At 44.4% G+C, this 25,291-nt stretch overlaps 1 protein-coding gene across 1 annotated transcript in view; it reads left to right on the top strand.

Annotated features, from left to right (window-relative positions):
* The window catches only part of LOC139392764 (ST6 beta-galactosamide alpha-2,6-sialyltranferase 1), a 176,840-nt gene that overhangs the window by 133,336 nt on the left and 18,213 nt on the right, over positions 1–25,291 (top strand). The window contains exon 8 of the mRNA XM_071141011.1: positions 19,407–19,581. Coding sequence (XP_070997112.1) covers positions 19,407–19,581 — 175 coding nt within the window. The remainder of the gene's footprint in view (positions 1–19,406; positions 19,582–25,291) is intronic.

Raw genomic sequence — 25,291 nt, 5'->3', positions numbered from 1 at the left:
GTACCATGTTCTTTCCATTTTTTAATAATGGATTTAATGGTGCTCCGTGGGATGTTCAAAGTTTTGGATATTTTTTAATAACCCAACTCTGATCTGTACTTCTCCACAACTTTGTCCCTGACCTGTTTGGAGAGCTCCTTGGTACTCATGGTACCCCTTGCTTAGTGGTGTTGAAGACTCTGGGGCCTTTCAGAACAGGTGTATATATACACTAAGATCATGTGACAGATCATGTGACACTTAGATTGCACATAGGTGGACTTGATTTAACTAATTGTGTGACTACTGAACGTAATTGGTTGCACCAGATCTTATTTAGGTGCTTCTTTACAAAGGGGGTGAATACATATGTATGCAACACTTCTTTTTTTTTTTTTTTTTTTTTACAAATCTTTTTTTTCATTTCACCAATTTGGACTATTTTGATTATGCCCATTACATGAAATCCAAATAAAAATCTAATTAAATTACAGGTTGTAATGCAACAAAATAGGAAAAACTCAAAGGGGATGAATACTTTTGCAAGGCACTGTAGGTACACTTGTACACTGTTTTTGAAGGAACTCAGCAGGTAGGTTGGCCCAAACATCTTGGAGAACTAACCACAGTTATTCTGTGGATTTCGGCAGCCTCAGATGCTTCTATCTCTTTATGTAATACCAGTAAGACTCAATGATGTTGAGATCAGGGCTCTGTGGGGGCCATACCATCACTTCCAGGACTCCTTGTTCTTCTTTACGCTGGAGATTGTAATTAATGACTTTCGCTGTGTGTTTGAGGTCATTGTCATGCTGCAGAATACCTTTGGGGCCAATCAGATGCCTCCTTGATGGAATGGCATGATGGATAAGTATCTGCCTGTGCTTCTCAGCATTGAGGAGACCATTAATTCTGACCAAATCCCGAACTCCATTTGCAGAAATGCAGCCCCAAACTTGCAAGGAACCTTCACCATGCTTCACTGTTGCCTGCAGACACTCATTCGTGTACCACTCTCCAGCCCTTCGGCTAAAGACAAATAGTTCCTGTGTTTTCGTGCATAGTTGAGTCGCGTGGTCTTGTTTCCATGTCAGCGGTATGGCTTTTTGGCCACTTCTGACCAGACTTCTCCGGACAGTAGATGGGTGTACCAGGGTCCCACTGTTTTCTGCCAATACTGAGCTGATGGCACATCTGGACATCTTCTGATTGCGAAGGGAAGTAAGCATGATGTGTCTTTCATCTGCTTCAGTAAGTTTCCTTGGCCGACCACTGCGTCTACGGTCCTCAACGTTGCCCGTTTCTTTGTGCTTCTTCAAAAGAAACCCCTGTCTGCCTTGAAATGTCTGCCTGGGAGAGACCTTGCTGATGCAGTATAACTACCTTGTGTCTTGTTGCTGTGCTCAGTCTTGCCATGGTGTATGACTTTTGACAGTAAACTGTCTTCAGCAACCTCACCTTCTAAGCTGAGTTTGGCTGTTCCTCACCCAGTTTTATTCCTTCTACACAGCTGTTTCTGTTTCAGTTAATGATTGTGTTTCAACCTACATATTGAATTGATGATCATTAGCACCTGTTTGGTATAATTGTTTAATCATACACTTGACTATATGCCTATAAAATCCCTGACTTTGTGCAAGTGTACCTACAATTAATTGATGTTGTTTTGAAGGCAAAGGGTGGTCACACCAAATATAGATTTGATTTAGATTTTTCTTCTGTTCACAGACTAACTTGCATTTAGTTCATTGATAAATATAATATATCAACATGTCTATTTTTGAAAGCACTCTTACTCTGCAACATTACTTTACACCTGCCTAAAACTTTTTCACAGTACTGTAGATGGAGACTAAATTCTACACTCCTGAAGCAACCTGAATTTTGTGCATTCATCAAAGAGCAGATCAAGAGTTTTACTTTGACAAACAAACCCTCCGCTCCTAACAGTTTCATTCTTTGGGACGCATTGAAAGCCTATCTGAGGGGACAGAACGTTTCCTACACTAAAGAGTTGAAGAGAAAACACAGTGCGAAACTGAATCCCCTTGAATCTGAAATCTCTGAGCTAAAGAACCTGAAATATAGTACTCTGAACACGTATCAAGCTGAGAAGGCCGTCACTAAATCAAAACAGCATTACTACGAGCTTGGAGAGAAAGCACACAAAGTATTGGAATGGCAACTGAAAGCAGAGGAAAGTAGTAGGACAATTAAGGCTATAGAAACTCTTACTAATGAGATATCTTTTGACCCTACTGAAATTAATGATACTTTTAAGAAACATTACGAGGACCTCTATACTTCCCAATCAAGCAATGATCTATCAGAGATCAACTCTTTTCTCTCCTCTCTCAACCTCCCATGACGGTCAGAGGAAGACAGAGAGTGCCTGAGGAAACAGTCTTCAGTCCCTGAATTGTTGGAGGCCTTCTAATAAATCCCCTGGATTTAAATCCCACTCCAGAGTTCTATAAAGAATTTAAGGAGCTGTTGGTACCGTACCTTACGGAGGTGCTTAAAACTGTTTTCCAGAGTGAGTAATTCACAAAAAAGGGAAAAACCATTAAAGTGCGCCTCCTATAGACCAATCTCTGTCCTTAATACAGATAGTAAACTGGTCACCAAGATGCTCTATAAGAGACTAGAGTCATGTCTCCCCCTGTTGGTCAACAACAACATGGTAGCAGCACAAACCCCACCTCTTTGCCCTCGCTATCGAACTGGCTGAGGCTATTGGAACGTGCCCTGACATACATGGCTTTGAGGTGGGCCCCCATACCCATAAGTTATCACTCTTTGTGTACGACCTCATCTTATTTCCAACGAATCCGGAACATTCCCTCTCTCATTTACAGAACCTATTACAGTGTTATAGTTCTTTCTCCGGATATAAGGTCAATTTTGATAAAAGCGAAATCATACCGTTGTCTGTCTTTGACCATCATAACATCAGGCATAAGTTTCCTTATTAGATGGTCACCTATGGGCTTCACATATTTGGGCATAATGGTGGATGGTAACCTGAACAACCTCTATAAACTCAATCTAGCCAGCTTGTTGCAAAAGGTGGAGGGTAACCTGTGTAAATGGATGGACTTGCCTCTCAATCTACTGGGTAATATGAATGTAATTAAAATGAATGTCCTGCCCAGATTTCTACATTTGTTTCAATCTCTCCCCATCCCTGTGCCCGTAACAATATTTTCCTCTGACGACAAGCTGACCAGACGGTTTAGGACAGGAAATATATAAAAATCAGACAACCTTTTAATTATACATTCTGTCCTGGCATGGTGCAAACCGCATGAGCGGTTCAGACGAGAGGGATTTCTTTCCCCTAAAACCCCTCTATGGAACAATAGATTGATTCCTATGTGTTTCCATAATAGTAACTTTAGACCATGGTCTGATAATGGGATCACTCTTCTGTAACATTGTTATGATCAAATCAAATCAAATCAAATGTATTTATATAGCCCTTCGTACATCAGCTGATATCTCAAAGTGCTGTACAGAAGCCCAGCCTAAAACCCCAAACAGCAAGCAATGCAGGTGTAGAAGCACGGTGGCTAGGAAAAACTCCCTAGAAAGGCCAAAACCTAGGAAGAAACCTAGAGAGGAACCAGGCTATGAGGGGTGGCCAGTCATCTTCTGGCTGTGCCGGGTGGAGATTATAACAGAACATGGCCAAGATGTTCAAATGTTCATAAATGACCAGCATGGTCGAATAATAATAAGGCAGAACAGTTTAAACTGGACCAACCCAGACAGGATGACCACATCAGTGAATCAACCCACTCAGGTGACGCACCCCCTCCAGGGACGGCATGAGAGAGCCCCAGTAAGCCAGTGACTCAGCCCCTGTAATAGGGTTAGAGGCAGAGAATCCCAGTGGAAAGAGGGGAACCGGCCAGGCATAGACAGCAAGGGCGGTTCGTTGTTCCAGAGCCTTTCCGTTCACCTTCCCACTCCTGGGCCAGACTACACTCAATCATATGACCCACTGAAGAGATGAGTCTTCAGTAAAGACTTAAAGGTTGAGACCGAGTTTGCGTCTCTGACATGGGTAGGCAGACCGTTCCATAAAAATTGAGCTCTATAGGAGAAAGCCCTGCCTCCAGCTGTTTGCTTAGAAATTCTAGGGACAATTAGGAGGCCTGCGTCTTGTGACCATAGCGTACGTGTAGGTATGTACGGCAGGACCAAATCAGAGAGATAGGTAGGAGCAAGCCCATGTAATGCTTTGTAGGTTAGCAGTAAAACCTTGAAATCAGCCCTTGCTTTGACAGGAAGCCAGTGTAGAGAGGCTAGCACTGGAGTAATATGATCAAATTTTTTGGTTCTAGTCAGGATTCTAGCAGCCGTATTTAGCACTAACTGAAGTTTATTTAGTGCTTTATCCGGGTAGCCGGAAAGTAGAGCATTGCAGTAGTCTAACCTAGAAGTGACAAAAGCATAGATTAATTTTTCTGCATCATTTTTGGACAGAAAGTTTCTGATTTTTGCAATGTTACGTCGATGGAAAAAAGCTGTCCTTGAAATGGTCTTGATATGTTCTTCAAAAGAGAGATCAGGGTCCAGAGTAACGCCGAGGTCCTTCACAGTTTTATTTGAGACGACTGTACAACCATTAAGATTAATTGTCAGATGCAACAGAAGATCTCTTTGTTTCTTGGGACCTAGAACAAGCATCTCTGTTTTGTCCGAGTTTAAAAGTAGAACTTTTGCAGCCATCCACTTCCTTATGTCTGAAACACATGCTTCTAGCGAGGGCAATTTTGGGGCTTCACCATGTTTCATTGAAATGTACAGCTGTGTGTCATCCGCATAGCAGTGAAAGTTAACATTATGTTTTCGAATAACATCCCCAAGAGGTAAAATATATAGTGAAAACAATAGTGGTCCTAAAACGGAACCTTGAGGAACACCGACATTTACAGTTGATTTGTCAGAGGACAAACCATTCACAGAGACAAACTGATATCTTTCCGACAGATAAGATCTAAACCAGGCCAGAACGTGTCCGTGTAGACCAATTTGGGTTTCCAATCTCTCCAAAAGAATGTGGTGATCGATGGTATCAAAAGCAGCACTAAGGTCTAGGAGCACGAGGACAGATGCAGAGCCTCGGTCCAATGCCATTAAAATGTAATTTACCACCTTCACAAGTGCTGTCTCAGTGCTATGATGGGGTCTAAAACCAGACTGAAGCATTTCGTATACATTGTTTGTCTTCAGGAAGGCAGTGAGTTGTTGCGCAACAGCCTTTTCTAAGATTTTTGAGAGGAATGGAAGATTCGATATAGGCCGATAGTTTTTTATATTTTCTGGGTCAAGGTTTGGCTTTTTCAAGAGAGGCTTTATTACTGCCACTTCTAGTGAGTTTGGTACACATCCGGTGGATAGAGAGCCGTTTATTATGTTCAACATAGGAGGGCCAAGCACAGGAAGCAGCTCTTTCAGTAGTTTAGTTGGAATAGGGTCCAGTATGCAGCTTGAAGGTTTAGAGGCCATGATTATTTTCATCATTGTGTCAAGAGATATAGTACTAAAACACTTGAGCGTCTCTCTTGATCCTAGGTCCTGGCAGAGTTGTGCAGACTCAGGACAACTGAGCTTTGGAGGAATACGCAGATTTAAGGAGGAGTCCGTAATTTGCTTTCTAATAATCATAATCTTTTTCTCAAAGAAGTTCATGAATTTATCACTGCTAAAGTGAAAGTCATCCTCTCTTGGGGAATGCTGCTTTTTAGTTAGCTTTGCGACAGTATCAAAAAGGAATTTCGGATTGTTCTTATTTTCCTCAATTAAGTTAGAAAAATAGGATGATCGAGCAGCAGTAAGGGCTCTTCGGTACTGCACAGTACTGTCTTTCCAAGCTAGTCGGAAGACTTCCAGTTTGGTGTGGCGCCATTTCCGTTCCAATTTTCTGGAAGCTTGCTTCAGAGCTCGGGTATTTTCTGTGTATCAGGGAGCTAGTTTCTTATCAGAAATGTTTTTAGTTTTTAGGGGTGCAACTGCATCTAGGGTATTGCGCAAGGTTAAATTGAGTTCCTCATTTAGGTGGTTAACTGATTTTTGTCCTCTGCCGTCCTTGGGTAGACAGAGGGAATCTGGAAGGACATCAAGGAATCTTTGTGTTGTCTGTGAATTTATAGCACGACTTTTGATGATCCTTGGTTGGGGTCTGAGCAGATTATTTGTTGCAATTGCAAACGTAATAAAATGGTGGTCCGATAGTCCAGGATTATGAGGAAAAACATTAAGATCCACAACATTTATTCCATGGGACAAAACTAGGTCCAGCGTATGACTGTGACAGTGAGTGGGTCCAGAGACATGTTGGAGAAAACCCACTGAGTCGATGATGGCTCCGAAAGCCTTTTGGAGTGGGTCTGTGGACTTTTCCATGTGAATATTAAAGTCACCAAAGATTAGAATATTATCTAATATGACTACAAGGTCCGATAGGAATTCAGGGAACTCAGTGAGGAACGCTGTATATGGCCCAGTAGGCCTGTAAACAGTAGCTATAAAAAGTGATTGAGTAGGCTGCATAGATTTCATGACTAGAAGTTCAAAAGACGAAAACGTCATTTTCTTTTTTGTAAATTGAAATTTCCTATCGTAAATGTTAGCAACACCTCCGCCTTTGCGGGATGCACGGGGGATATGGTCACTAGTGTAGCCAGGAGGTGAGGCCTCATTTAACACAGTAAATTCATCAGGCTTAAGCCATGTTTCAGTCAGGCCAATCACATCAAGATTATGATCAGTGATTAGTTTATTGACTATAATTGCCTTTGAAGTAAGGGATCTAACATTAAGTAGCCCTATTTTGAGATGTGAGGTATCATGATCTCTTTCAATAATGACAGGAATGGAGGTGGTCTTTATCCTAGTGAGATTGCTAAGGCGAACACTGCCATGTTTAGTTTTGCCCAACCTAGGTCGAGGAGGGAGTTCTTATGTCTTTTGATCAGCTGAAACAGAAATACCACAATACCACTAACAGGGACTTCTTTAGCTACCTACAACTACGAAACTTTATTAGGGTGACTCTCAAGGGACAATGGAACCTACCTAAGATGTCACCTATTGAACAACTATGCCACGCAGACCAACCACTGTTCGTGACCATTTCCCGTGTTTACGATGCTCTTATGTCAGGACTACCACTGCCTGAGCTAGATAAACCCAGACTTAGATGGGGAAAAGATCTGAGTATTAATCTTGATGAGGGTCTATGGAGAGGGTCTATGGAGTGACCTATGCAGGGATGGTGTTACTTCCACAATGAACTCCAGATACAGATGATGGAACATTCCTGCATTCCACTTGGCAGTGTTCAAAACTACACCGTTTCTGGCAGGGGGATGCGATACCATATCCTCAATTCACGGGGTTGTATTCCCTTTAGGCCCGGAGGTCTGTCTACTGGGTGACTTTACTCATTCCAATCTTAGGCAAAGCCATACTATAAAGCTAACAGAAATATTGCTAGCGATTGCCAATAAATGTATTGACTTGAAATGGAAATCGGATTCCCCCTGCCAGTTGCAATGTGGCTATCAGAAGTTAATAATTGTATCCCACTGTAGAAAATTACTTACTGCTTGAGGAACGAAGACATTTTACAGAATTTGGCAACCTTTTATTGATTATATGGAGGAACTCCCCTCACATCGATTGCATCTCTATATAATCCTTAAGTTTCACACTTAATGTATAATATGTAGCCTACATATTGACCATATGACCCAATGTCTCATTCTTTTTTTATTATTATAATGTATAATTTTTTCAAATATATTTTTTGTTGTATTGCATAGTTTAAATGTGTATGCAAACTTTCGACTTCAACTGTATTTAAATAGTGAAGTAGGGTGGCGAGTTTTTAGTGCATGTAGGGTTAGATTGTAGGGTATTTGTTCATTTATTTGTAGTTCTAGTTATTTTAAAGCAAAGTATAAGGGAGGTATACTCTAGTCCAGCAGGTGGCGGTAATGAAACCTTTATTGGATGCCAACCTCATCGAAGAAGGGACACGTAGGTGAACGAATATATTTGATAGCTATTCATCTGATTGATAAAGTTGATTAAAATACAATTAACAAGCCTGCTATCTTGAAACTGCTGGGGGAAAGGTAGCTTAACGTTATCTTATCTTACCCCCACCAACAGAGTTCACCTTAGCTAGCTAGCTAACCCCCACCAACATAGTTCACCTTAGGTAGCTAGCTAAGTGGACTCTAGCTAGAGTTCTAGAAAATAAAAACTAGTTATATAATTGATAGTTATATTGGTAGGTAGGTACTGAAGATTTGAGCAGTTTTTGTCAAACTACTTTGTTCCCTTGCCCGGCATGAAAAATGCCTGTCCTTGTTTTACTGCAAATAGGCTGTGTTGTTTTCATATAATTTGGCTGATTAGGGGGCTTGTGCACATTTACATTAGTGTTTCATTAAGTTAACTGACTAACATAATTATTTTTCATGTTTTGTTTGCATTTGGCATTGCTGACAGGCCAGTATGCTGCTGGGCAGGATCCATATTCACAAAGATTATCATAGTAGTGATTTTAGAATAAGTTTTGCCTTCACACTGAGTACAATTACATTGACAGGTTGGAGGGTTATCCTAGATCACTATCCCTACTCTGTGACGCTTTGTGAATATGGGCCCTGGAAGAAATCTGTTGCCTTATACCTTGCACAGCAGTCCTTTCACCACAGGACCCTAGAGCAGGGGTGGGCAACCCTGTTTCTGGAGTGCTGCAGGACCCTAGAGCAGAGGTAGGCAACTCTGTTCCTGGAGTGCTGCAGGACCCTAGAGCAGGGGTAGACAACCCTGTTCCTGGTGTGCTGCAGGACCCTAGACCAGGGGTAGACAACCCTGTTCCTGGAGTGCTGCAGGACCCTAGAGCAGGGGTAGACAACCCTGTTCCTGGAGTGCTGCAGGACCCTACGGCAGGGGTAGACAACCCTGTTCCTGGAGTGCTGCAGGACCCTACGGCAGGGGTAGACAACCCTGTTCCTGGAGTGCTGCAGGACCCTAGAGCAGGGGTAGACAACCCTGTTCCTGGAGTGCTGAAGGACCCTAGAGAAGGGCTAGGCAACCCTGTTCCTGGAGTGCCGCAGGTACAACAGTCATTTACCACATTAACAATGTCTACACTGTATTTCTGATCAATTTGATGTTATTTTAATGAACAAAAAATTTGCTTTTCTTTCAAAAACAAGGACATTTCTAAGTGACCCCGAACTTTTGAACGGTAGTATATATTAGTTGACACACCTGTGTGATGTCTGATATACATTAATAAAAATGTATTCACCCTGGACATGAGACTTGCATTTACTTTAGACCATCTGAATCATAAGCTCCAAGCTGTCTTTGTTTCAGTTACCACAGATGTTAGTAAAAGTTGGTGACAAACATGTTATGAAAATGTTATTATTTTGTAATCTAACAACATTTTCACGAGTTTATACAAAACTTTATTGCATTTGGTCATCCCCAAAATGCAGCCTTTAAAAGCCTTGATAGTTGCATCCTTCCTCAGGAAAAGCATATAGCTGACAACAGGGTGGCAGGAGTTTTGATCTGCACTTCTAGAGTTCCATAGCCCTGCAGACTCACCTTGGGATAGGAGGATGGACACGTGTTAGTTTTGATAAAAGTCTGGGAGACTTTTACAGGGAGGAGAGAGCATGAAATTTGGAATGAGTATGATAAATCTAATCCAACCAGTGGCTGTGGATAATATACTGTCATCACACAGGCAGACTGCCACAGTGGTTTACATGGTGCATATGAGTGTAGCTTACTATTCTGTGCTCTGGAGAGATTGCAGGTCGTTGGTTAGATGGCTCTTGCGTGCTAGAAGGCTAGTGCGTGCTAGAAAGAGAGTGAGCCCTGACCTCCCACTGGCCCAGGGCCTCCTGCCTAGTATCATGCAATGTAAAGGAAAATAATAATATCATGACTTACTGAGAGAGTGCTCCATGTTCCTGCTGGTAGCAAGCCTCAACCTGGATGCAGAGAAATGTCCTGCCTTGCAGTATGGTTTCATCTATCCCCACCTGGCTCCAAGAAATCAGATGACAAACCTGCAGAGACTAACAAGAAAATGGTACCTGTATTTATGATTCATGTATCAGTATCCATATTTCACATGTATGTCTTTAAATGACAATAGATCTGAGTATGCATGCCATTTTCTGATAACGGCTATGACAAATTACACATACATGAGATGTTATAGCTAGTTAAACTATTTTTTTTTTTATGGCACCATGCCGCATCTCACTAACATTTCCTAAGTTAAACAGTAAATGCAACGATTGTGGCTAATCCGTATTGTGGCTAGCTTCACATAGCTAGGTGATTTTATTCCATCATGACAACATGCTCCTCCTTACTTGACTGTAGTTAGCTAGCTGCTAGCTTATTAAGTATCCACTCTATTATTTAATAAGTGATCTAGTTAACGTGAGTTAGCTAACATGCATTGCTTCTGACATGCCACGATCCTGCTTGCTTTACATCTGACAAATATTGAGCTACCTAGAAAATAATGTTTTTTGATAATTGTTGTTAAGTTCATTAGCTAGCAAGCTAAATGTAAAACTAAGTCTGGCTATGAAACACAGCTAGCTAGCCAACTCAACTTTATCAGTTGCAGCCAAGCTAGCTAGCTTGATGCTCAGTAATGTTAGTTTACCATGCTTTTCTGGACATTCCTCTCGTCGGCTCCTTGCCTACTCTCATCCCTTTGTCTTATAGGTTCAAAACTATATGGTTGTAGTCCGGTGCCTTATTGTCAGAAGCAACCCACTTGTAACACAGCCACCTAATGCAATCAATGGCTCAGTGTTCCAAAACTGTTCACCTGTTTCTATGTCAAAGAAGGAAATTGTATTTGTGTGTGTTTTATGGTGCACGTGGGTCACAGCAGCATAGTGTAGCGACCAGCACAGACAGTTAGTTGTGTGTTATGTGTTAGGCTATTAGTTGGTTGTGTTGTACTTACCAACACCCAGTGTTCGCGGGGTCCGCCATGCCAATCAACCTGCTATCTGCCAATCACAGGAATGCCTGGAATGTTCTGATGCCGGGCATTCTGGTTGTGGGTGGAGGGGGTTAGGCAAGGGGATGGAGCATTGGAAGTTAAGACCAGGTTTAGCCATTGTTCTCTCACTTATGTCTGACTTTCACAAGGTCACGGTTGTTTTATAGGGTATCCTTCATTTATTTGGCGGGGGCTACGACCAAACAGTGGCCTGTGTGAAGTTGGGTTAATAAACCGTCAATTCGTAAACTCAATCCTCTGTCTGGACAATTGTTCCTTTATGATCTAGTCAGGACATTACATTGGTGTCAGAAGTAAAAACGTTGATAAAAGTTACATGCTGACCAGACCGGACACGTTGCGTTTGTCCGGGTCGCAAAATAAATGTTGAAATCCATGTTATTCAATTATGGCACTCACACTGCTCGCGCATGCCAACGAGCATCTGCGTTGCCAAGGGCTAAAATAGAAATCAGTTATATTTCTGATGTAGATCGCGCTGCAAGTCCTGCCTCTCCCATCTCCTCATTGGTTTGTAGAAACAGGTACCCACGTGCCATCTCCTCATTGGTTATACCCACGTCGGTGATTGAAAAACGAAATTTTTTGCAGGTCGTCGTGGTAATACTATGAAAGTTTAGATGCCGATCACCATATAAGTTCAAAGATGAAAAAGCCTGGAAGGAGGAGAGATAACTAGAAACGATTTGGTTGGCCGTTTTATGTGTGGATTAATTGTCAGAGTAGAGGACCTTGTGCATTTCAGGTAAAATAACAACTCAATGTTTATATCCCAGGAGAAAATTAGCTCGCAATAGCAAGCTAGCTAAATAGGACAAATTAGCCAGCAAGTGCAAGCTAACTAGCTAAATTGCCATACATGTTTAATGCTTTTCGACCTGTCCCCAAATTAATGTCATTGGGTCAGAGTTTGTTTTGATATTTTAACCTCCGTGTCATGATCGCGTTTGGTGTAGGGGGACAAAATACATTCATGCATGATAGCGCACGATGGTGCACGCGCGCAGCCAGTTTGGGTTCCGTGTTAGCCAGCTAGCTAGCTGACTTCCGTGGCTAGCTAACGTACGTGAGAATCAGGGTTGGAAATGCTTTGAGGGAATCCGAGAGTGAAGGTGGAGGTAGGGGTCGATTATGGCCAAGGAGGTGCGTGTGCATGGACGTTGTAGAGAGCTGCTGAGCCAGCTGAGGAGATCGCCAGGGCGTCGGAGCACAGAGGCCGCTTGAGGGAGGACAAAAGAATGATGGCGGCTGAAGCGGGCATGAGTGCTTCGTCGACTGTGCTTTGTGCAGATTTTGGTGGGTGAACTGAAGGGGTGACGTCGACAAGGTGGGACGAGGAATCTGGGGCTCAGGATGTAAAAAAACATGGTGGCGCCTAGGTCCCGATTGCATCCGTATCTGTTAAAACTTCTCAGGCTCGTGTATGTTTTGTTCGATAAAGTTCATATTTATATTCAAAAATATCAGTTTACATTGGCACTTTATGGTCAGTAATGTTGTGCCTCGAAAACATCCGGCGAATTTTCAGAGAGCCACACTAATTTACAGAAATACTCATAATAAACTTTGATAAAGATACAACTATTATGCACAGAATTATAGATATAGTTCTCCTTAAAATAATGCAACCGCTGTGTCAGATTTCAAAAAAGCTTTACGGAAAAAGCAAACCATGAGTACGGCGCTCAGACACAAAAACAAGACATGCAGATACCCGCCATGTTGTGGAGTCAGTAAAATAGTGTTATAAAAAATAGAAATAGTGTTATAAATATTCACTTACCTTTGATGATCTTCATCAGAATGCACTCCCAGGAATAACAGTTCCACAATAAATGGTTGTTTTGTTCGATAAAGTCCATAATTTATGTCCAAATACCTGTTTTGTTCACGTTTGGTAAACAAATCCAAGCTCACGAGGTGCGGGCAAGTCCAGATGAAAGTTCAGACGAAAAGTTCAAAAAGTCATATTACAGTTCGTAGAAACATGTCAAACGAAGTATAGAATCAATCTTTAGGATGTTTTTGACATAAATCTTCAATAATGTTCCAACCGGAGAATTCCTTTGTCTTTAGAATTGCAATGGAATGCAGGTCGCTCTCACGTGTGCGCGCGTGATCCGCTCATGGCACTCTGGCAGGCCTCTGGTTGAATCAGCTCTCATTTGCCCCCACTTCACAGTAGAAGCCTCAAACAACATTTTAAAGACTGTTGACATCTAGTGGAAGCCTTAGGAAGTGCAATATGACCCCATAGACACTGTATATTCGATAGGCAATGAGTTGAAAAACTACAAACCTCAGATTTCCCACTTCCTGGTTGGATATTTCTCAGGTTTTCACCTGCCATATGAGTTCTGTTATTATACTCACAGACATCATTCAAACAGTTTTAGAAACTTCAGAGTGTTTTCTATCCAATACTACTAATAATATGCATATATTAGCTTCTTGGCCTGAGTAGCAGGAGGTTTCTGTGAAAATGCCAAACAGGTTTTAAGACCCTGAAGTATTCTGGTAAGGCAGATTGGGAAGCTTTTCATGCTCAGTTTGAACTGTTAGCTCATTTTTGGGGGTGGTCAAATGAAGATTGGGCACTGCAGTTGGCTTTGTGACTCACGGATGATGATCTGACCTGTTTGATATTGATTAGCCCCTGGTCTTTAGTGGGAGCACTGAGAAGGCGCTTTGGACAGTGTGTACAGCCCGGGCTGCGTGCAGAGCGAGCTAGCACGGGACCAGTTCATACAGGCGTTCTCTCGTGCATACAGGCCCAGCTGGCTCATCCTGAGTCATTGCAGATAGCCTTGGAGATGGCTATGGAGAGGGAGCTAGTATGGGCTGGGGCTTCAACTGGGGCTTTGGTGGGAGTGCAGGGAGACAGACCCACTGTGTGGGCTGGGGGGCAGAGCAGCCCAGAGCCGGAAAAGCCTGCATTGTTGGCTGAAATGACTGAATTAATTCGTGCTGTGCAGGCAACACGAAACACACGCCCTGGTCCCAGGGTCTGCTGGGGGTGTGGCCAGCCAGGCCATCTGCGGCAAGTTTGCCCCATGTCCCCCAGAGCTCAGGGAATCGGCTCGGGGGCTGCATAGCCCTGGTAGTGCGGACCCCTGGCTCTCTTTCCCAACCACCATCATCTTCAGGAAGAGCCCACCGGCACAGACGTGGAAGCAAGGCTCCACTTCCCTCAGAAGCAGACGATGGCAAGCTGATGGCAAGCTGATGGACGATGGCAAGCTCCTTTCTAGGGAGTTTTTCCTAGCCACCGTGCTTCTACACCTGCATTGCTGGCTGTTTGGGGTTTTAGGCTGTGTTTCTGTACAGCACTTTGAGATATCAACTGATGTACGAAGGGCTATATAAATACATTTGATTTGATTTGATTTGGAGCCTGTTGTGGTGGTAGGCTGGACCTGTGTTGGGGACTTTTGTCATGTCCCTGTCACTGTGAGGGGGGAGGGTTGCCCTGCTCTGCCCTGGTGGACACTGGGTCCACAGTAACCCTGGTGAGGTCAGATATTGTGCCAGGTTGGAGCCCACAACTGTGCAGCTCTGCACAGTCACAGGTTAGCTGGCACCCATGAAAGGGAAGGGAATGATGACTCTGACAGTAGGGGGCAGGACTGTGCGTCATCCTGTGTGGGTGGCGGCTGTGCAGGACCCTTGTATCCTGGGGTTGGACTTTATTAGGAGCACAGGCTGCCAGTTAGGGGCACACTGAGCTTCCAGGGAGGGCCGGCAGTCACCATGCCCCCCCCTAATGTCACATTCACTCAACCCAACCAACCCTTTACTCCAACAGTTAAAGCCACACAGAGACTCATGGCTGCCCCCCCCCCCCCTCCCCCATATCTGTGTGTGACTTTTCCCCAGCCTCTCTGTCAACTACGACTGTGTGTTACATTCCCCCAGCTACCTCCACGACACATCCCTCCGTGAGCCCGGCCGCGCCCCCCCAGCCCAGTTACCCCAGATGGGAGAGGAAAGGACACTGTCTGCAGTGAGGGAGATATGGTGGAGGAACTGTGTTCATCTTGACCCGAGCAGCAGGAATGGTTGTGGCAGTTGCTGTTTGAATTCAGAGACAGCTTTGCGCTGAGTGAGGAAGAGGTGGGTCAGACTCATCTGGTGCAGCGTGAGATCGACACAGGTGATGCTCGGCCCATCAAGATGCGTCCTCACCGTATCCTGTTGGCACACCAGGAGGCGGCAGACAAGGCTGTGTTGGAGATGCAGCGGGCAGACTTCATCGAGCCCTCAGACAGCCCCTGGGCGGCGCCAGTCGTCATGGTTCCTAAAAAGGGGGGCAAGCTGAGGTTCTGTGCGGACTACAGGTGGCTGAATGAGGTAACCAGGAAGGACTCATACCCCATACCACGTATGGATGATTCGCTGGACCTTGTTAGGGGGTCCTCCTGGTTCTCCTCACTAGACCTCCGCAGTGGCTACTGGCAGGTGCCCCTCTCCCCAGAGGCCAGAACCAAAACTGCGTTCTCCACTAACAGAGGATACTGGCAGTTCAAGGTCCTGTGCTTCGGCCTGTGCAACGCTCCAGCTACTTTTGAGCGTTTGATGGACAGGGTGCTGGATGGCATCCCCCACCAGCAGTGTCTGGTATACCTCGATGACATCCTGGCCCATGGCAGTGCCTTCCAGTCAGCCCTTGTGGCGCTACAGCTTGTGCTGGAGTGGGTGGCTGCCGTAGGTCGCAGGTCTCAACACCCTGAAACGTGCACTGATCGAGGCCCCGTGCTCGCCCCCTGACCTCACCTTGCCCTTTATCCTGGACACAGATGCAAGCAATGTGGGCATGGGTGGGGTGCTGGCCCATGTGGAGCCAGAGGGTGAGAGAGTGGTGGCATACTTCAGCAAAACATTTAACAAACATGAGCGCCGCTACTGTGTCACCCGGCGGGAGCTCTTGGCTGTTGTGGTTTCCATCAACTTCAAGAACTACCTGGGTGGCCTGTCCTTTACTGTAAGGACTGACCACTCTGCTCTTCAGTGGCTCATGTCTTTCATAGAGCCAGAGGGGCAGGTGGCATGCTGGTTGGAAGAGTTTCAGCCGTACTTCACAATTGTGCACAGGGCAGGGGCATGCCACTCCAACGCCATGTCCCGTTGGTCCTGTATTGCAGGCAGGTGCCACCACTGTGAGCAGAGAGAGGGACGTGAGAGAGAGCTGTGTGCAGAGGAGGGGGTCTGTGCCACAGTCTGTCGGCCCTGTGAGCTGCAGACTGTTGAAGTGGCTGAATGGGGGCAGCAGCAGGGGCGCAGCTGAGACTCTCACTCGCGACCAAATTGTTGTGGTCAAAGTTTGAGAGACTGCGCCTGGCTGATGGCGTGCTACAGCAGGCATGGGAAAGGAGAGGTGGTGGTCCCAAAAGCGCTGCAAGAGGCTGTGTCCAGAGCACTCATGGGGGGGGTGGGGAGAGGACACTTTTGTGTCACAAAAACACTCCGCCACCTCCGTCAGGCCTTTTACTGGGGGAAGCACAAGAGGGATGTGGAGGACTTTTTCCGCATCTGTGACAACTGCACAGTGAGAAAGGGTCCCCCAGTCTGCTCTCATGCTCAGCTCCAACAGTTCCCAGTGGGGGCTCCCATGGAGAGGTTGGGAGTGGATGTAGTTGGGCCGTTTCCCACCACAGACAGTGGAAACCGCTGGGTGCTCACAGCCATGGACTATTTCATAAAATGGCCCGAGGCTTATGCTCTGCCTGACCAGGAGGCAGAGACCATTGTCAATGCCCTGACAGTGGGGATGTTCAGCAGGTTTGGAGCTGCGGAGTCCATCCACAGCAACCAAGGCAGAAACTTTGAGTCCCGTGTGTTCGCCACCATGTTTGAGAGGCTGGGTATGCACAAGACCCGCACTACTCCTCTCCATCCTCAAAGTGACAGAGCGCTTCAACAAAACGCTTGGACAGCAGCTGGCCATTGTCTCTGCCAAACACCAGCATGACTGGGACAAGCACCTGGCTATGGTCCTCATGGCATACCACTCCCCTGTCCAAGACTTCCTGCACACCTGCCCTCCTCATGCTGGGGAGAGAGATCCGCACCCCTGCGGAGATGGTGTTTGGTCGGCCCCTGGATAGCCCTCGTGTGCCCCCGGGGCAGGAGTATGCCCGGAGACTCCAGGACCGCCTGGAGAGAGCCCACACCTTCACCAGAGAGCAGCTGGTGAATACAGATATGAGGCAGAAGAGGAACTATCACATGCACACCCGGGGAAGGCACTTTGTGGCTGAGAAGCTGATCTGGGTCTACATCCCCTTGAGAAAGCAAGGCAGATGCCAGAAAGTTGGACAGTCACTGGGTGGGACCTTGCAGCATCCTGGAGAGGGTAGGGGAGGTTGTTTGCCGGGTGCAGCTTTCTCCCAGGGGGTGAAAGGTGGCAATTCACCGGGCCAGGTTAGCCCCATACAGAGGGGCCTCTTCTCCCCAAACCCCAGGGACCCCCACAATTCCCCTCCCCTTCCATTCTCCAGGCACCCACCCCCAGGTGTCGCAGACAAGGCTCCAGACAGCCCACTCCCCCAGTCTCCCTCCCTGTGTCACCTCGTGGGTCCCCGGAGCAAAGGACTGTAATCCCCGTTCCCGCACCCTTGTCCCCTATGTCCCTGCCTTCATCCTCTGGGTTCCAGAGGGGCAGCCCCCGTCCATAGATGGAGCCCCCTGTTTCACATCTGGACAATCTACGACCATCACGGCCATGCGACCTCCGGGTCGCTTCAGCGACTTTGTTTGTTCCCTTGGGGATGAGGAACTTTGATGCGGGGGAGGAACTTTGTGTTATGTGTTAGGCTATTAGTTGGTTGTGTTGTACTTACCAATACCCAGTGTTTGCGGGGTCTGCCATGCCAATCAACCTGCTATCTGCCAATCACAGGAATGCCTGGAATGTTCTGATTCCAGGCATCCTGGTGGTTGGCGGAGTGGCGTGGAGGTTGGGTTGGGCAGGGGGATTGAGTATTGGAATTTACGACCAGGTTTAGCCATCTCTTACATCTGGCCTTCACAAGAGAAGGTCACGGTTGTTTACTAGGGTATTCTTCATTTATTTGGCGGGGGCTACGGCCAAACAGTAGCCTGTGTGAAGTTGGGTTAATAAACCGTCAATTCGTAAACTCAATCCTCTGTCTGGACAATTGTTCCTTTATGAACTAGTCAGGTCAATACAATATAATAGATTTTATCTCCAATTTCCACCCCCAAAGTGAGATTTCATATTGATACACACCTATATGTGCTACACATTATTGTTTGGGGGTGCTAATGTGAAACATGGCCTTTAAACTTTGAACACGTTCTGTCATACTGAATGCAGCCCAGTCAAATGAAATTGATCAATGAGCCGTGGCATTGATCTAGCAATGGTGTGTTAGATACCACCCACATATGTTTGCTTGAACCCCCTCATTATCATTTTGGAGGAAGAATTACATAAATAATTTAAGAAATAATATTAATGAAAAAATTAAAGAAAGTGGGATTCATTATTTAAATCATTGTTTATCTATTTATGTGTTTATTCGTTTTTTTTATCTCTATGTGTGGATTTATTTACATATTCATGTTTTTATCTATTTGTCTGCATTTACCTATTTATTCATTTCATTCTAATTATGGCAGCTTTGGTCCTCCATATCATGCAGGGCTCATCTGTGAAAAAGACCGTGGACTCGGGATGACTTCCTGCTTAAATAAAGGTTCAATAAATGAGTCCACCATTTTGTTTACAATGTTACTACCACTTTTCACATCCAAATAAATAAATGAACTGAGGTGTGTGAAAACCGAATATGAATATCAAATTAGGGTAGGGCAGGTAGCCTAGTGTGTAGAGCGTTGGGCCAGTACCGAAAGGTTGCTAGATCGAATCCCTGAGCTGATAAGGTAAAAATCTGTTGTTCTGCCCCTGAAAAAGTCATTTAACTCACTGTTCCTAGACTGTCATTGTAAATAAGGAATTGTTCTTAACTGACTTGCCTAGATAAATAAAGGGTGGAAAAATATATATATCTATGTTGACTTGAACAGAATACAGCGTAGTGTGTACACAGTAGAATATAATGCTTATAAGAGTAGGTCCCTGACTGGGAATGGAACCTGGTTGTGACAGTGAGTGCCGAATCCTAACTAGGCAGCGGTAGATGTTGTTGAATATTCAATTTAAATAACCTGGACAGAAAGTACCATCACAAAAACCTTTTCTTCTCTTCTCCACTTGATCCCTGTTGCTTTCTCATCTCCTCTCCTCCCCACCCATCCATTTCTATCTCTTCTATCTCCCTTACCCCCACCCACTGCCCTTTCTCAGTGGTACAACAAGACTGACTACCCCATCTTCGCCCAGTACCAGCGGTACAGGAGGCTCCACCCCCTCCAGCCCTTCTACATCCTGCACCCCAGCTTTGAGTGGCAGCTCTGGCAGCGAATCCAGGACAACATGGCCGAACCCATCCAGAAGAACCCGCCCTCCTCTGGACTGCTGGGTAAACTATACAGTGAATTCTACTAACCTTTTGGTTACCATATAGAGATCAAGGCAGATCAGGGGTAGAACTCAATAGTCTATCATATCAAATTGTATTTGTCACATGCTTCATAAACAACAGGTGTAGACTGCTTACTGATGGGCCCTTCCAAACATTGCAGAGAGAAAATATACACAGGGTACCAGTAAAAGTGCAAGGATATAAGGTAATTGAGGTAGGTAGGGATAAAGTGACTAGGCAAAGGGATAACCAATGAACAGTAACAGCAGCGTATGTGATGAGTCAAAAGAGATTAGTGCAAAAAGGGTCTATGCAGATATTCCGGGTAGCTTTTGGTTAACTATTTAACTAACTATTTAGCAGTTTTATAGCTTGGGGGTAGAAGCTGTTCAGGGTCCTGTTGGTTCCAGACTAGATGCATCGGTACTGCTTGCCATGCGGTAGTAGAAAGAACAGTCTATGACTTGGGTGGCAAGAGATTTTTAGGGTCAAATCTTTTTTCCTGCCTCCTGTTGGGAAGTGTGTGGACCATGATACTTTCTTGGTGATGTGGACTTCGAGGAACTTGATGCTCTCGACCTTGTTCCACAACAGACCCATCGATGTGGATGGGGGCGTGCTCGGCCCTCCGTTTCATGTAGTCCACAATTAGCTCCTTTTTTCCTGCTGACGTTGAGCGAGAGGTTGTTATCCTGGAACCACACTGCCTGGTCTCTGACTTGCTCCCTGTAAGCTGTCTCATCGGTGATCAGGCCGTCGTGATGTCTGCAAACTTAATAATTGTGTTGGAGTCATGCATGGCCCCACAGTCGTGGGTGAACAGGGAGTACTGGAGGGGACTAAACATGCACCCTGAGGGGCTCCCGTGTTGAGGGTCAGCGTGGCGGATGTGCTGTTGCCTACCCTCATTACCTGGGGGCGGCCTGTCAGGAAGTCCAGGGTCCTTAGCTTAGTGATGAGCTTGGAGGGCACAATGGTGTTGAACGCTGAGGTGTATTCAATGAACAGCATTCTCACGTCGGTGTGCCTTTTGTCCAGGTGGGAAATCAGTGTGGGTGCAATAGAGATTACGTCATCTATGGATCTGTTGGGGCGGTATGCGAATTGGAGTGGGTCCAGGGTGTCTGGGATGACGGTGTTGTGAGCCATGGTGTTGATCAGTCTTTCAAAGCATTTCATGGCTACAGATGAGAGTGCTACTGGGCGATAGTCATTTAGACAGGTTACCTTGGCTGAGGTTGAAAATATCAGTGAAGAAACTTGCCAGCGCATACTCTGAGTGTGAGTCCTGGTAATGCGTCTAGCCCTGCGGCATTGTGAATGTTAACCTGTTTAAAGGTCTTACTCACATTGGCTATGGAAAGCATGATCACACATTCATCTGGAATAGCTGGTGCTCTCATGCATAGTTCACTTTTGCTAGCCTCAAAGCTTGCATAGAAGGTTTTTAGCTCATCTGGTAGCCTCGCGTCACTGGACAGCTCGTGGCTTGGTTTCCCTTTGTAATCCAGGATAGTTTGCTAGCCCTGCCACATCCCATGATTGTCAGAGCTGGTGTAGTAGGATTCGGTCTTGGTCCTGTATTGATGCCTTGCTTGTTTGATGGTTTGTGGGAGGGCGTAGCGGGATTTCTTATAAGCGCACAGATTATAGTCCCACTTATTGAAAGCGGCAGCTGTAGCCTTTCAATTCAGTGCCGATATTGGCTATAGTCAATCCATGGCATCTGGTTGGGATATGTACAGTTGAAGTCAGAAGTTTACGTACACTTAGGTTGGAGTCATTAAAACTAGTTTTTCCAACAACTCCACAAATTTCTTGTTAACAAACTATAGTTTTGGAAAGTCAGTTAGAAAGTCTACTTAGTGCATAACACATGTCACTTTTTCCAACAATTGTTTACAGACAGATTATTTCACTTATAATTCACTGTATCACAATTCCAGTGGGTCAGAAGTTTACATACACTAAGTTGACTGTGCATTTAAACAGCTTGGAATATTACAAAAAATGATGTTTTGGCTTCAGAAGCTTCTGATAGGCTAATTGACATAATTTGAGTCAATTGGAGGTGTACCTGTGGATGTATTTCAAGGCCTACCTTCAAACTCAGTGCCTCTTTGCTTGACATCATGGGAAAATCAAAAGATATCAGCCAAGACTGATCCCGGGTCCGGGGGAATTGTCAGCAACTACACTAATTAGCATAGCGCAACGGTCAAATAATTTTACTAGAAAATTTTCATATTCATGAAATCACAAGTGAAATATAGCGAAGCACAGCTTAGCCATTTGTTAATCACCCTGTCGTCTCAGATTTTGAAATTATGCTTTACAGCGATAGCAAGACAAGCGTTTGTGTAAGTTTATCGATAGCCTAGCATACATAGCATTATGTCCAGCTAGCAGCAGGAAGCTTGGTCACGAAAATCAGAAAAGCAATCAAATGAACCGTTTACCTTTGATGATCTTCGGATGTTTTCACTGACGAGACTCCCAGTTAGAAAGCAAATGTTCATTTTGTTCCATAAAGATTATTTTTATACCCAAAATACCTCAGTTTGTTTGTCACGTTATGTTCAGAAATCCACCGGAAATAGCGGTCACGACAACGGCGAAAAAAAAAATCTAATTATATCCATAATATCGACAGAAACGTGGCAAACGTTTTTTATAATCAATCCTCAAGGTGTTTTTCAAATATCTATTCGATAATATGTCAACCGGGAAGGTTGGCTTTTCAGTTGGACCGGGAGGAAAAATGGCTACCTCTCTCTTTTACGCAAGAATCACTCTGGGAGCCATCAGCTGGCCACTTACACAATGTGTTCGTTTACGCTCATTCTTCAACATAAAGGCGTGAAACTACGTCTAAAGGCTGTAGACACCTTAAGGAAGACGTAGAAAAAGGAATCTTGTTGATATCCCTTTCAATGGGCAATAAGGATGCATAGAAAGACAGGGGTTTCAGAATAAGGGTCACTTCCTGATTGGATTTTTCTCAGGATTTCGCCTGCAATATCAGTTCTGTTATACTCACAGACCCTAATTTTACAGTTTTGGTAACTTTAGAGTGTCTTCTATCCTAAGCTGTCAATTATATGCATATTCTAGCATCTGGACCTGAGAAATAGGCAGTTTACATTGGGAACTTTATTTTTCCAAAAATAAAAATAGTGCCCCCTAGCTTCAAGAGGTTAAAACATAGTATAGGCTAAAGTAATATGGTGGACTGGGCATTCATCATTCATTTGGCTAGGATAGTCTACTTAGTAACATTTGCCACTTTTTCTATCCAATCCTCCAGGTGTTTGCTTTCACCATTCCAATTCTTACACATCTTTCAATACTTAGGAGTAAGATGAGGAGAGGAAGTTGATTGAGATATGCACCCTATATTAATGAAAGGTACATTTCCTTGATTATCTAACAGTTCTGAAGTCTCATGGCAGCAACCAGACACCCCAATTACCCTCTCGACATGCCCCCTCTCCTGCCAACTCACTACACCTGTCCCAACTCTGCTAATCACCGTTCCTATTAGAGCCCTGCATGGGTACCCATGCCCACAACATTCAGGTCCTACCTCTGCCAAATTTAAGGCCCGGGCCCTGTCTTAACCCAAAATCGTCATTAGTATTATTGCTGAGAGATTAACCGAAATGTCTGTTATTTCTCGGTTTTTAAACAACTTGACCGACATCGGTTCAATTATTTTATTTCCATTTCGTTCTGTTTTTTTCTGTGAGCTCAATGCGCAGTTTGTCTAGAAAAACATCAGATCAAGCTTGAACTGTGCAATGTAGTAGGGAGTTGTAGTTTCCAAAATACCAATATTCTGCATAGTTTAGCACATAAAATGTGGTAATTAACTACAATGACCATAATCCATTGCACGCCTACTTGTTCGATCTGTGTGGGGAGAGAATAGACAGAAGACGGTGTGATCGAGAGGGATAGAGAGCAGTTGCTTTGAGAGCCATCTCAACCTGAAAATAAGAGTATGCCTTATTTACTTTCAAGAACTACTAAAATAGTGATTTTTGTCAGACAGCAATGGCAGCAACTCTATAGAGTGGTGTTAAGGAGTCTACCGGGTCCGAAACCGACTTCACAATTAATTTTCTTTATTCAGGGTTCACTCAAAAACTTTGTTTTACTATTGACAGTTACAGCTTATTTCGGGATTGTATTCACTCTCCTTAAATATAAGTAATCTGAATTGTTTAATCAAACTTTTTGCCGCCAGCTTCTGATATCATGGAATAAAAACTACAATCTGTCTCCTGGGCCGGAGCTGGTTTTCCCTGGCTAAACTAGCTGGCTAGCTGAACTATGCTCGTTTTCGTCCTCATTGCAAACTTCAGAAATACTGCACCCTCAACTTCAAAACTCCCTTGATAGTTTTACAATCATGTAACTAAGAAATTAGCTGTAAATCAACTCAAATCAAATTGTATTGGTCACATACACATGGTTAGCAGATGTTAATGTGAGTGTAGCGAAATGCTTGTGCTTTTAGTTCCGAGAATGCAGTAATATCTAACCAGTAATCTAACAAATTTACAACAACTACCTTATACATACAAATGTAAGGGATGAATAAGAATATGTACATATGCATATATGGATGAGTGATTGCCGTGGAGCATAGGCAAGATGCAGTAGATGGTATTGAGCAGTATATACATATGAGAAGAGTAATGTAGGATATGTAAACATTGAGGTTGACACTTTGTGGTTGAGGGCGGTACTTGTTTTGTTGAATAGTCATGACTGGTTTAAGATATGTCGTAAGATGACGGTTGCGAAGGATATCATTGCTACTTAACGCTGGACATTTCTGACTGGTCTTGGAACTGTGACAACGATCAGCCTCTCCCTGCTTGGCTTAATGGGATATGTTGTGATTTTACCAACACAGCCAGATACAGTGCATTCAGTGAAAGTATACAGATCTCTTAGCTTTCTCCACATTTTGTTACGTTACGCCTTATTCTAAGAATGATGTAATTTTTTGACCAAGCAAAAACAGGTTTTTCAAAGTGTTTGCACATATATTTTATTTGGGGGGGATATCACATTTACATAAGTATTCTGACCCTTTACTCATTACTTTGTTAAAGCACGTTTGGCATTGATTATAGCCTTGAGTCTTCTTGGGTATGACGCTACAAGCTTGGCAAACCTGTATTTGGGGAGTTTCTCCTATTCTTCTCTGCAGATCCTTTCAAGCTCTGTCAGGTTGGATGGGGAGCGTCGCTGCACAGCTATTTTCCAGTCTCTCCAGAGATGCTTGATCGGGTTCAAGTCCGGGCTCTGGCTGGGCCACTTAAAACCTCTTGGTGTTAGGGGGCAGTATTTTCATTTTTGGAAAAAAAACGTTCCCGTTTTAAACGGGATATTTTGTCAGGAAAATATGCTAGAATATGCATATAATTGACAGCTTTGGATAGAAATCACTCTAATGTTTCCAAAACTGTAAAGATATTGTCTGTGAGTATAACAGAACTGATGATGCAGGCGAAAGCCTGAGAAAAATTTAATCCGGAAGTGCCCCAGGTTTTGAAAGCGCTGCGTTCCAATGACTCCCTATTCAGCTGTGAACGAGCTTACGCTTTCTACGTATTCCCCAAGGTGTCTACAGCATTGTGGCGTAGTTTTACGCATTTCTGTTGAAGAATAGCCGTAGGCAGCCACATTGCGT

The sequence above is a fragment of the Oncorhynchus clarkii genome, chromosome 33 (assembly GCF_045791955.1).
Source record: "Oncorhynchus clarkii lewisi isolate Uvic-CL-2024 chromosome 33, UVic_Ocla_1.0, whole genome shotgun sequence".
NCBI lineage: Eukaryota > Metazoa > Chordata > Actinopteri > Salmoniformes > Salmonidae > Oncorhynchus > Oncorhynchus clarkii.
This window is presented reverse-complemented; position numbering and strand designations above follow the sequence as displayed.